At 41.9% G+C, this 12,730-nt stretch overlaps 1 protein-coding gene across 4 annotated transcripts in view; it reads right to left on the bottom strand.

The window, feature by feature from the left end:
- The window catches only part of Sephs1 (selenophosphate synthetase 1), a 27,631-nt gene that overhangs the window by 7,675 nt on the left and 7,226 nt on the right, over window positions 1-12,730 (bottom strand). For 3 of the 4 annotated variants that reach the window (XM_005354849.2, XM_005354850.3, XM_026783095.1), the window contains 5 exons: window positions 12,274-12,377; window positions 10,022-10,129; window positions 8,854-9,008; window positions 5,876-5,966; window positions 3,692-3,791 (listed from right to left, as the gene is read on the bottom strand). In XM_005354849.2, the coding sequence (XP_005354906.1) occupies window positions 3,692-3,791; window positions 5,876-5,966; window positions 8,854-9,008; window positions 10,022-10,129; window positions 12,274-12,377 (558 nt within the window). The remainder of the gene's footprint in view (window positions 1-3,691; window positions 3,792-5,875; window positions 5,967-8,853; window positions 9,009-10,021; window positions 10,130-12,273; window positions 12,378-12,730) is intronic. The other variant, XM_026783096.1, reaches the window with a different exon arrangement.

Below are 12,730 nucleotides of genomic sequence, written 5' to 3'. Positions count from 1 at the left end.
AATTCAGATCCCCAGAACCAGCGTAAGGCCAATGGAGCATCTCCATTTCTAGCATTCCTCTGGGAGGCAGGGATGGGAATTTCTCAGAAGGTCATATATCTGGCATATGCAGCAGCAAATGAGATCTGCCTCAAACAAGCTGGAAGGTGAGGACCAACCAACATTGTCCTCTGCCTTTCATGAAGTCCCACGGCACCCACATACCCATATTCATACAGTAAGGGGGTGGGGGGGGCGGCAGTGCATAAAAACTAAAAACAATACTTAGGGGTTTTAAAGGAGCCATGAGAAGTGCCCCTGCTTAATTATAATAATATAATTACTAATTAAATAAGATTAATAATTCTATTTATATTAGAAAATAATAATTTTTAAAATATTTAACTGGTGTGAACACCAATAAAACAGTGTAAGGTGATTAAAGTAGGGCTGGAGCGACGGCTCAGCATGTAAGAGTGATTACTGCTCTCCCAGAACTCAAGGATGGTTCCCAGCACCTATGGCAGGAGGTGCACAAACTCTTGTAACTCCAGCGCTAGGGCAGCTAATGCCCTCTTCTGGCCTTCAAGGGCACCTGCACAAATGTGTTCATCCATACAGATATATAAAGACACACTAAAAAAATAAAAGAAAATTAAAAAAAAAAATACCTAAACTGTGTCAAGGATTGCCTTGTATATGTCAGTCACTTGGCACAAGCTAGAGGGAGCTGCAATTAAGAAACTGCCCCCATAAAATCAGGCTGCATAAAATAGGCTTTGATTCCTAGCACTGCATAAAACTTGGTATGGGGATACACACCTGTTATTTCAGCACTCAGGAGATAGAGGCAGGAGGATTAAAAGTTAAGGTTGGTGGAAGCCAGTTGAGGCTACATGAGACTGTCTCAAAAAAACAAAACAAAAATAAAAAATTATAAGCAAATGAGTGATTCATTTCACACTGAACATTTAATTAATTTGAAGTTTAAAAAACGGTGCCCCTCCCCTGACACTTAAGTTATATCTCTGGAGATACATTGTTAAAAGAATCTGAGGAAGGAGGGGCATAGTGAGCACACCTTTGATCCCAGCACTGGGGAGACAGAGGAAGGCTGATCTCTGGGAGTTAGAGGTTAGTCAAGGCTACATAGTGATACTTGATACTTTGTCTCAAAAAAAGAAAAAAAAAAATCGGGACAATTGAAAGTTCATTGTGTCTTTCGGATGCTAATATTCCCCAGTGATGACTAACTCTTATCACAAAAAACAACCAAAACCAGCCAAACTCTCATGGCTATTAACACAACTGCAATGTAACAAGTAATTTGCTTAGAATCCTGGTTGTAATTAGATCAAAGTGTGTGGGGGGAACAAAGGGGATGTCCGACAGTGTACACTGTACATCACTAATGGAAACACTAAATTAGAAGCATGAAAATCTGACCAAAAAATCTGCTGCCATATAATGCCCTGGCTATATGTATATATACATATGTGTGTGTACATGCATGCATACACACACATACAAACTCCGATCCAGTTTCAAAAGGGCTCATAATGAGCAGATGGAACATCTTTATGTTACCTGGCCAGTAAGTCTAAATACAAACACCTGAAATGGGAAAGTTTGGATTATCAATTAATCACACAAATGACAAACTGAGTACATCTGAACTCAGTTTTCAAATGCCTTGTCTTTCTTGTAATGAATGATTAGCTTTAGAATAGTCTTTCCTAGGGCTGGAGAGATAGCTTAGAAGTTAAGAGTGCCGACTGTTCTTCCGGAGGCCCTGAGTTCAATTCCCAACAATCACAAAGTAGCTAACAACCATCTATAATGAAAGCTGGTGCCGTCTTCTGGCATGCAGAAATAACACTGTATAAATAATGAATAAAATCTTTAAAAAGAAAAATAAGTCTTTCCTTGGCATATTTTGAAGCCTGGAGGCAAAATCTGTTCAGCCAGGGTAATTTTACTATACCCCTTACTTACAGGCTTTGTCTATGGCCAAAGAAGCTATTTTACTACAACTAAAGCAATAGCCAGGGCCAGGAAGAAAGCACAGTCAGTGAAGTACAAACTCAAGCCCCAGAATCCAAGTGAAAACCCTGTGCCTGGTGCCATATGCTGGGGAGATGGAGACAGGTGGATACATAGGGTTTGTTGCATAGCCAGCATAGCCTAATGGGTGAGCTCAGGTCAGTGAGACCCTGCCTCAAAAAGGTGAAGGGCACTTAAAGTTGACCTCTGGCCTCTACACAAACATGCACACACTTGCAAGCACCCACCTATTTAAATATGTAAATATATGTGAAAGAAAAAGTAACATTTGACATTTGTACGACATCCTGGTTTATCATATTTTATGTGATTGCAAAAAAAAAAAATCCTCCATTCAAGTAAAAGAAGCCACTATCTCTTAACTAGTTTAAGGTCATGCACTAAATTTTGTGAAGTGATTGGAATGAGTAATGGCCACCATAGGCTCATATATTTGAATATTTGGTCACCAGCAGATGGAACTGTTTGGGAAGGATTAGGAAGTGTGACCCTGTTGAAGGAAGTGTGTCACTGGGGCCAGGCTTTGAGGTTTCAAAAGTCTATGCCATTCCCAGTTAGCCCTGGCTCACTGCCTCCTGCTTGTGGATAAAAGACATAAGCGTTCAGCTACTGCTGTAGCACTATGCTCCCTGCCATGATATGAAATAGACTCACCCTCTGAAACTAAAGCCTCTAATACCCTTTCTTCTGTAAGTTGTTGCCTTGGTCATGGTATTTATTTTGAAACAGCCACAGAAAAATTAAGAGTTCATTTCACAACTGAAAGGGCAAACTGTTTCTTCTGCAGTTTTAAATTAAAAAATAACTACGTGTATGTGCACATGATAAGAAGTGTTCTTAGAGGTCAATCCCCCAAAAGATTAGCAACTGAACTCTGATCTTCTGCAAGAGCAGCTGACTCCCTTAACCCACAGAGCCCCCTCTCCAGCCTACCTACGTTTTGTTGGTGGTGTTTTTTGTTTGTTTTTTCGGAGACAGGGTTTCTGTGTGTAGTCCTGGCTGTCCTGGAACTCATTCTGTAGACCAGGCTGGCCTCAAACTCAAAATATTCATCTTCCTTCTGCCTACTGAGTGCTGGGATTAAAGGTGCGCCCGGCCCTACTGGAATTCTTATACCCTGACAACTGGCTTGAAAGAGGAGGAAGGCACATGTGGACATATAGTGAGAAATTATCTAACAGTTACATCTAACACTTTCGTACTGCTGTGTACAGGCTCTCCTCGACTTACAACAGGGTTCAATGTGATATTACTTTCACATTAAAAGTTGCCAAGTATTAGGGAGCTGTCATAAATGAAACTATAAATCAAATACCACCTGCCTATCCAAAACAGGCTTTTCACATGTCTTTTTTAAAATTTTATTTTTGGTGAAAGGCATGTTGTCTAATGTTTTTCTCACCTTGAACTTGTGTTTCCTGCAAGCATTAAACATTGTTTTCAGTTCAAAAAATAAATAAATAAATAAATATCACCTGCCTATAGATTCCCAGTAGTAATCTACAGAACCAAAGCAGGCACCAAGAGAAGATGTTTAGTCACCAGCCATTCTCTCCTCCAGCCTAGGTTTCCTTACTTTTCGTACGACTGAAGAGCTAGAAAAAAGAGCACTGTGAGTTAAGACTGGATGTAGGCAACTAAACCTTACCTGTCCTGTTGAGTCGTGCCATGTTCATCATCGCTTCTTGGTACGCCAATTCTACATCTTCTTGGGTGACCACTAGCTTAATTTTATTCCATTTTTCAGGCTAGCCATAGGAACACAGGTGAGAAAGAGAAAAGGAAAATGTGATTCATCTTTATTTCTAAATACTTGTTTTCTTAGTCATCTTCTGGGACTGGGGTATGTGTGATATGTGTGCAGAATGCTAGTGATCAAACCCAGGGCCTCACAGATGCTCAGCACCCTGAGCTACACCCGAGTACTGGGAATCTTATTTATCGGGTGTGTGAAGACACAGAAATGCTCTAACACTGCTCTTCTGTGATTAGTGTTCGCCACTGGAATGACCACCACGCCACTGTCTGCTTAGCCCACATTTCCACAGTGAACTACCAGAGCATGCTGGACCTGTAACCCTCTCATCTGCATCAACACTGTTCAAGGGCTGAGGTGCAGTTCAGGCAAGCACTTGACTAGTACTCACAACCTTGAGTGCTGTAACAAAAACAGAATTCTTCCTATGTCCTTGGCTCACTTCCCCATCTCCTCTATTAGGTAAATGGCTTTCATTTTTTACGTTATACTTTTTATTTTAACTGACTCCTGCAGTGAAGCTATCTTGATGCAAATAGATGTGAAATTTTCAACTGTCCATGAGGATAACAGCCTTGGGTGAGCAAACAAGGTATCATCATCAAAGGGACAAAAAGGCCTTGTCTGATTTTCAAAGAACTTACAGCACCATGATGTAAGGTTCATGGCACAAAGATAGCATGGACCACAATCAATCATGTAATTCACGCTTCATTCACCTGCCTTGAACTATAGACAATACCCAGGGTGCTGGGATGAGGACTTAGCGGTAGAGCTCGCCTAGCATACCCTTAACCCCATTACTCCCACCTCTCCCAGAAGCCACTCTGATATCTGTACCTGTCACTCCTTGACTGTCAAAAACCAATATCCTCAGACTATAGATTCTAAATTACATCTGACCTTTATTAAATAACAGCAACAACAAAACCCAAAACAAAACCAACCCCAAACATTATGTTGCTACACAGTATGTGGAACTTGCTTTTTAAAATTCTGAGTACTCACCAAAAATAAATAAATAAATAATAAAGCAGTGGTGTCTGAACCAGAAGCTCTGCGATTTCCTAGCTGATAAATGGCTGATAAATGATAAGTTTTTATTACTCTTTCCCAACTACTTCTCAAGATGGTGGTTATAGAAATTAAACCCACCATGACATGTGAGGGGAGAGCAAAACTTTAGTGACTGGAGCTGTCAACAACAAAACCCCAGAAAGACAGCTCTGTGGGGTAACGCTCAGGAGAACCAGCCCTCTTCATTCTCCAGGAAAGAGCCACATATCTAAATGTTTTCAGTTACTAATCAATGGAAAGGCAACACTAGCATATCATAACAACCCAGACCCCATGACTGATGTGTCAACAACTAACCCTATTTATATCACTTCAATCCTGGGCTCTCTTCTCAGCACACACTTGGTGACTAACAACTGTTCTAGCTAGAGGGACCCAGCGCCCTCTGCTGGTTTCCGAGGGCACTGCATGTGTGTGGAGCAGACTTAAGTGTAGACAAAACACCCATATACATAAAATACAAAAAATTAATGAATTTGAATTCATGTCCCAGAATTCTCGTCCAGATAATATGATGCCTCAAGCTGGGCCTTAACTTCTTCAAACATTACATTATTAAATTTTCATTTACAAGAATATGGATAAGCCGGGCGATGGTGGTGCACGCCTTTAATCCCAGCACTCGGGAGGCAGAGGCAGGCGGATCTCTGTGAGTTCGAGACCAGCCTGGTCTACAGAGCTAGTTCCAGGACAGGCTCCAAAGCCACAGAGAAACCCTGTCTCGAAAAACAAAAAACAAAAAACCAGGACAGGCTCCAAAGCCACAGAGAAACCCTGTCTCGAAAAACAAAAAACAAAAAAAACAAAAAAAAAAAAACCAAAAAATATGGATAATCCATCTAAGGACTTTACTGATTAACTTTACAGGGGTAAAAATTAAAGTTGTCACTTCCCAAACCTTCCACCAACTTAAAACAAAACTTTGAAACTGAAAAGCAACTCTGAGAGTTAACTGTTCAGCTCACCTCCACCCTCACTTCTAAACAGCTCTTTACTCACAATATCCAGCCACTGGTGTACAGCAACTGCAACTTGTGTCCCCAGCGGTTTTGTCAGTACCAGCACATCCCCTGGGACTGCGTTATCTGGCCTGAAAAAAACAGCATGTTCTAGTCAAACTAACCAAGGAAACAAATTCAATTTTAAAGCAAAATGGGAAATTTTGCTAAAGAGCATTTTTGTACTTTATTTTTGATGTGTGTATGTATGTGTATGAATGCACATGTCTATGAATTTGGGAGAAACCAGAAGTCAATATTGGGTGTTATCTTCAATCTTTCATCACCTTATGTTTTTGGTAGAAATAAGTTGAATTAAAATGTAAGAGTTGGCCAATGGGAAATTAGAGCTAATGCAGGCAGTAATTTAATTAATACAATTTCTGTGTGATTATTTCGGGGGTTATGCTAGCCAGGCGCCCAGGACAAAAAGCAGGTCCTCTCTCCTTCTACACAGAGGCAGGCGGATCTCAGTGAGTTTGAGGCCAGCCTGGTCTACAAAGAGAGACTTACTATATATATAATCTACATGGGAAGTAGAAAGTAGAAAAAGACAAGATTTCCTGAGTAAATTGGGAGCATGGGGACCTTGGGGGAGGGTTGAAGGGGGGAGGGAGGCAGAGAAAAATGTAGAGCTCAATAAATATCAATTAAAAAAAAAACAAACCCGGGAAATGTGACCAATGTGCTCAGCTTCACACTTATGAGTAAGACTCAAACCACGAAGCAGAAGCTGGGCCCAGTGCTACCCACTTGTCATCTGAGTTCCGTGGAAGACGACGGCAGGAAGACCCGAGCCTGCTTTACACAGCAGCTCTAAATAACAACTGAGAGAGGACAGTGTGCTCAAGTGAGCAAGGGCCAACTCAACAGCAAGGCCATTTCCTTCCACACACACACACACACACACACACACACACACACACACACACACACACAAAAAACAAACCCACCTTTGCCATCAGAATAGCAAAGATTTCAGTCTGCTAATCCACTGTCAACAGGATATGGAGAATCTGGTCTATTTGTTCACTGCTGTGGAGTAGAGCCTGGTAGAGCCTTTATGAAGGGCAGGCTCTCAGCATGACTGGCACATCCCACCTGACCCAGCGATTCCTAAAACTCGTCTCAATGACCTGCTCTACGGCTACTCCTGGGTGCTAGTTATGTTATCAAAAGAACCAAACATAACCAAAATATCAACAGCAAATACACAGAACTAGTAAGAGGGTGTCTGTGATGGCAACCTTGGGGACAGCACAGATCAGGGTCCCGGGACTGGGAATTCTTCTTACATCTTTTAAATTCTGACTCAGGTTAACATAAACATACTACTGACTCATCGGAAAGTGAAGTAAGAGCCAGCAAGATGGCTCAGTGGGATGGGTTCAGTCTGTAGGACTCATATTACAGGAGACAATCAACTCCAACAAGTTGTGTCCCATTCCCCCAAAAATAAATAAATAAATAGTAAAATAAATGGAATTTGTACTAACTTCAAAAAATAGGACAGGGTGCCTTTTCTTACATGTTTTGGTTGTGAGTCTATTTTTTAACAGCTCAGCCACCTCTCCAGGCTGAGGGTGCCTTTTCTTAATAACAAAGATGGAAAGTGACCATCTGTGTTGAGATCCATCTCAAAGAATGCAGAGAAATGCTTTCCCCACCCCAAAGAAAGCTACAAGATGTCTGACATCACCAGTCATCAAAGAAACACAAATCAAAACCACAGTGGGATGCCACCTACACTCCCTCTGCTGGCTGTGAGCAGAGTGACATCGCAGAACAACTTCCAGAGGGGATGTGGGGTGTGCATGCATACACAAAATAACAAACTGCATCTGAAGTGCGTTCCTAGTAGTAGGAGAAAACAACCTGAAACTCCAATCAATGAGCAGAACTGTGCTATATACAAACAAAAGCTTATTTGGCCATCAAAACGCATTATGGAGTCAGGTGCTAGTGGTGCACACCTTTAATCCCAGTACTTGGGAAGCAGAGGCAGGTGGATCTCTGTGAGTTCAAGCCCAGCCTGGTCTACAAAGCAAGTTCCAGGACAGCTAAGGCTACATGGAGAAAAACCATCTGGGAAAACAAAACAAATCAACAAAAAACTATACATAAAAAAAAAGATGTTGTAAAGGTGCTCAGAGCAGGCGAACCCTTCCAGACAGGCTTGCTGTGAGGGACTAGAACGTGTTGGGTGCTGAGAGGATGATGGCTGCTCAAGCCTGAACTCACAAAGCCTATTTTAAATGCTGACATGGAGGTAGAGCTCAGTGGTAGAGTACTTGCTTAGCAGACATAAGACGCTGTGTTTAATCCCAAGTACAACAAACAAAACCAAACCAGAAAAGATGTCAAGGCAGCACTTACCTGCAATTCCTGTACTGAGGAGGCTGAGGCAGGAGGATCATGAGTTTGAGGCCAGTATGAGATACAGAATGACACCTTGTCTCAAAAAGCCAAATCAAAAAAATAGACAAATAAAATGCTGAATAATATGGCATATATTTTTGTTAAATGAAATTTACAAGGTCGGGCTGGAGAGATGGCTCAGAGGTTAAGAGAACTGACTGCTGATCCAGAGGTCCTGAGTTCAATTCCCAGCAACCACATGATGGCTCACACCCATCTATAATGAGATCTGGTGCCCAGAACGCTATATACATAATTAAAAAAAAAAAAAAGAAATTTACAAGGTCTAAAATTGCTGAAAAATAGGACCAAAGTTCCAATATATGCTACATAATCTATGAATATAAAAGTATTCTATGTTAATATACTAAATGAACCCAACCAAGATGTATATGAAGAACTAGCTGTTTAAGGGACCCTGGTGATTCTAGACTCTGGGCAGGCCAAAATTCACTAAACTGCACACTTTGAACGTAGTCTTGTGCAGCAAGTGAATGACACCTTACTGTATCTTGAGAGAGAACAAGACAAAGACAGGTTCCGACATAAAGGCCAACTTACATGATAAATTCATTGGGCTGGCAGACAGTTGTGGCGACTCCTCCCAGAACAATCCAGGGGTTTAACACTGTTTGACCGCCCGTTACAGAGGTTCCCGCTTCCTCTGCCGCATCTTTAAAACCCTGTATAATTAGCGGTATCACTTTATCCCTTTCCTAGGGTTTAAAAGGATACAGATAAAAAGTCATGCAATTCTGTTCAAAACCCAGAAAAGATGGTTCTACATCTGTAGTTATCAAGAAAGATTAAAGAAAAAACCCTCAGAGAACCAAAAGCCAACAGACAGGGTAGGGAGTGTTTCTAGCGATCAGCATGTTATCAGATGCTGCAGATGCTGGAAGGTGTTATAGGTGCAAAGCAAACGGAGAGGTAAGAGGAGGGAGCATAAAGCCATTTGCCCACAGACTGATGACATTAGAAGTCAGCTCTCAGCCAGTCCTGAAGAACACCAGACAAGCTAACTACACACACACACACACACACACACACAGCCCTGTTTTCAAAGAGGCTTTTTTTTGGTGAGGAACTGTGAAAAAAAAGAACAGAAAACTGCGTTATCATGACAAACTGGTTTGGGGGGGCATATGGAAAGATAATGGAAACAAAAACACACCTTGCCAAAACAACCTTAATAATGGGGCTGGGGAGACGGCTCAATAGTTAGGAGCAGACTGCTCTTGCAGAGGACCCAAGTCTGGTTCCCAGCACCCACATGGCAGCTCACTTCACAACTGTCTAACTACAATTCCAGACACACACATGGTATACTTATATACATGCTGGCAAATACTCATGCACATAAAATAAAAATAAGTAAAAATAACCTAAACAGGAATCTACCCCTGGTTCAAAGAACAGGTAAAAAGGACAGGCTACTGGGTGGTACGGGGGGCTTGGCCCGCAACAGAGACCACTTGATATCGAAGTGCTCTCAGTTCTGAGCCCCGATTCACAGGCCTGGTACTCTTAGTATAGCCAAGCTAAGTCTCCACAAAAAAATATTTAGCTTTCTGCCAAGAGAGGAAAGGAGGAAGCGGAAGAAAAAGAGGCTAGATACTCTTATTTTAATTTATAAATGCCCCAAAGTGAAGAGCTGCAATACTCGAGGCCATGTTTGTAAATGTAAAATGAAATCAAACCAATACCAGTGAGTGAGCCTCTGACTTACCCTGTCAGTCATCTTATTGCTGACTCCAAGGAGCATCAGCATATTGTCACACTCTGTGACGCCCATTGCATAGAGATCACTGAGGACATTAGCACATGCTATCCTGCCCTAGGGAGAGAGCAGAGACGTGAGAAAGCAGTCAGGGATTTCCCATCTGTAGAACAAAGATGGAGTCTACAACACAGTGGCCTCCAAGAACTTGGGGCTTTCCAGGAAGGGCAGCTCCTGGGACAAGACTCTCCATTGGTTACCTTCACTTAACTGCCCAGCCACCCACTCACCCAGCTCCTCTCACTAGAGTAGAACACAGAATTCACATTCTTCCTCACACTATGTTTCAGAGCCCTGGCTGACGATGGGTGGGGTCAGGAAGAGATGCAGTGGCACCGATGGTCCTTCTGAGACCAGAGTGAGAGGACTGATTCAGTCACCAAAAGGTGAACTTGGAAACCCGCACTTAGCAGACCACAAGGAAGGGCTGCCTTGGCTACTATAAAATAGGAAATGGGTTTTGTTATTAGATTAAGAAACTTTTGCAGCTTCCTTTTCAAACTGTAAGAAATAAAGAAAATAATCTTGTTTGAGAAACAAAAATAAGAGAAATAAGAAACATTCAGGTTTAAAGTCAGATTGAAAAAAGCATTTCCCAGTAAATCCTACTGCTTTATGAGGAATAACAATTCCAACAGGAATGTGGCAATAAGGACTCTATTGCTCTAGAAGACTTCTTAAACATTAAGTTGCCATTATCTAACTTTTTTTTTTTTTTAACAGGCACTAAAGAGAAAAATAACAACAAGGTTTCCTTCTGGCATAAGGATAACCAACAGGAAAGGGGCACACCCTCTGCAGAGGCTGCTTATGTTCTCATGGGTTTCAGGCACACCTGCAGCCTTCTGCAGACCCACTGTCAACCTCAGCAAGCCTTATCAACAAGGAGCGGAGAGGTGGCGTCATGGGCCATGGGGCAGACATGTATTGGCTGCCCTTACATGCTTTTAAGAGATGCTAGGAAGGATGGGTTCTGGTAGCTTTGCCACTGGAGGGACACATAGGTGTGCTGCTTTGCAGGGAATATACTTCCTAACAACCTGTTCACTCACACTGTACCCAAGAGAGAAATGTCCCCATTTTCTTACCCCATGGCCTGAATTCCTACATGTAAAGCTTGATCCCTATGTCCTTGCCACCCAGGAAGGACACCTGGCATTTTAAACAGGTGGGATATTCCCATTTATTCATTGGCTTCTCTTGGGTGGTAGAGAAGTGGGGCTAAAGAATAAGCAGAATAAAAGGCCGCTTGCTGGCTGTAAGCATATAACAAATGACTGGAAAATGTGTCTACACAGTAGTTAGAGCTTCGTGTGTGTGCAATGCATGTCTTCCTTAATCACTTACTACCTTATTTTTCAAGACAGAGTCTCTTATTGAACCTGGATCTCAACAATTCAGCTAGCCTGGCCAACCAGCAAGACCCAGAAGCCTGCCTGTCTGCTTCTGGGCATAAGGACTAGATGTATGTGTTGTCTAAACAGCTTCTTAAATAGGTGCTGGGGTCTTCACACTTACATGGGAAGTGCTTTTCCCACTGAGCCATCTCCCCTGTCCAGTAGTTAGAACTTTAATTCAGTGGTCTGCTAGATCACAGTGTGGCATATAATACAGTACTAAGTAGGCATGCAGGTAGCAATACACTTACGCTAACATTTACAAGAATAAAAGTTCAAGAAATCCAATTGTTAGTAAGCCAGGTATGGTGGGAGTCTGAGGCTCTACAGAGAATTCTAAGACAGTCAGGACTACACAGAGAAATGCTGGTGTATGCGTATATGTTGGGGGGAGATGAAAGTCCAATTGTGATGAAATTTATAAGTTCTTTTTATGGAAGGAAACATTAAAAATCAGTGTTATTACAAAATATAGCAAAATTTCCAGCCAGAAAAACCCAGGAACAGTAAACTTTATAAATGTCAGAAAGCCAGGTAAAAGGAAAGAGCTCAGAGAGCACAGCTGCTGAATGCACTTTCAGGCATAAAAGCAGCAGAGACGTCCCTGTTCTCCCTGACACATGCAGTGTGAGAGGAGACACGTCAGCCTGCCATGACTGCAGGAGTCAGGGAGGGTAATATAACTGAGATACAGCAAAAGTGGAAAAACACAACAAACACAAAACTCAAACCCAAAAGCACATAAAATCAAAACCAAATGCATAAAATAGTTCCAATTACAAAAATGCACAAGCCCAAACTTACCATCATGTAGGGGTCGTCGACAATAGGATAAATGTAATCTGTGGTTTGAACCAAGGAAAGCCCACCATGCCTCAAAGGAATGACACAAGTATCCATCCCAATGCCTGGGAAGATGGACGTTGCCAGCAACCAAAAAAATAAGGAGAAAAGAAAAGCATTTAATCTTTTTTTTAAATATTTATTTATTATGTATACAATATTCTGTGTGTGTGACTGCAGGCCAGAAGAAGGCACCAGACCCCATTGCAGATGGTTATGAGCCACTATGTGGTTGCTGGGAATTGAACTCAGGACCTTTGGAAGAGCAGGCTATGCTCTTAACCTCTGAGCCATCTCTCCAGCCCAAGCATTTAATCTTGTATGAGCAACATTTGGCAGCAAGATTTCTACAATAAGACAGCAAACTCCACACTGCCAGCTAAACTATGTATGTGCCATCAAGAATCATAACTGAAGC

The sequence above is a fragment of the Microtus ochrogaster genome, chromosome 16, assembly GCF_000317375.1.
Source record: "Microtus ochrogaster isolate Prairie Vole_2 chromosome 16, MicOch1.0, whole genome shotgun sequence".
Taxonomy (NCBI): Eukaryota; Metazoa; Chordata; class Mammalia; order Rodentia; family Cricetidae; genus Microtus; species Microtus ochrogaster.
This window is presented reverse-complemented; position numbering and strand designations above follow the sequence as displayed.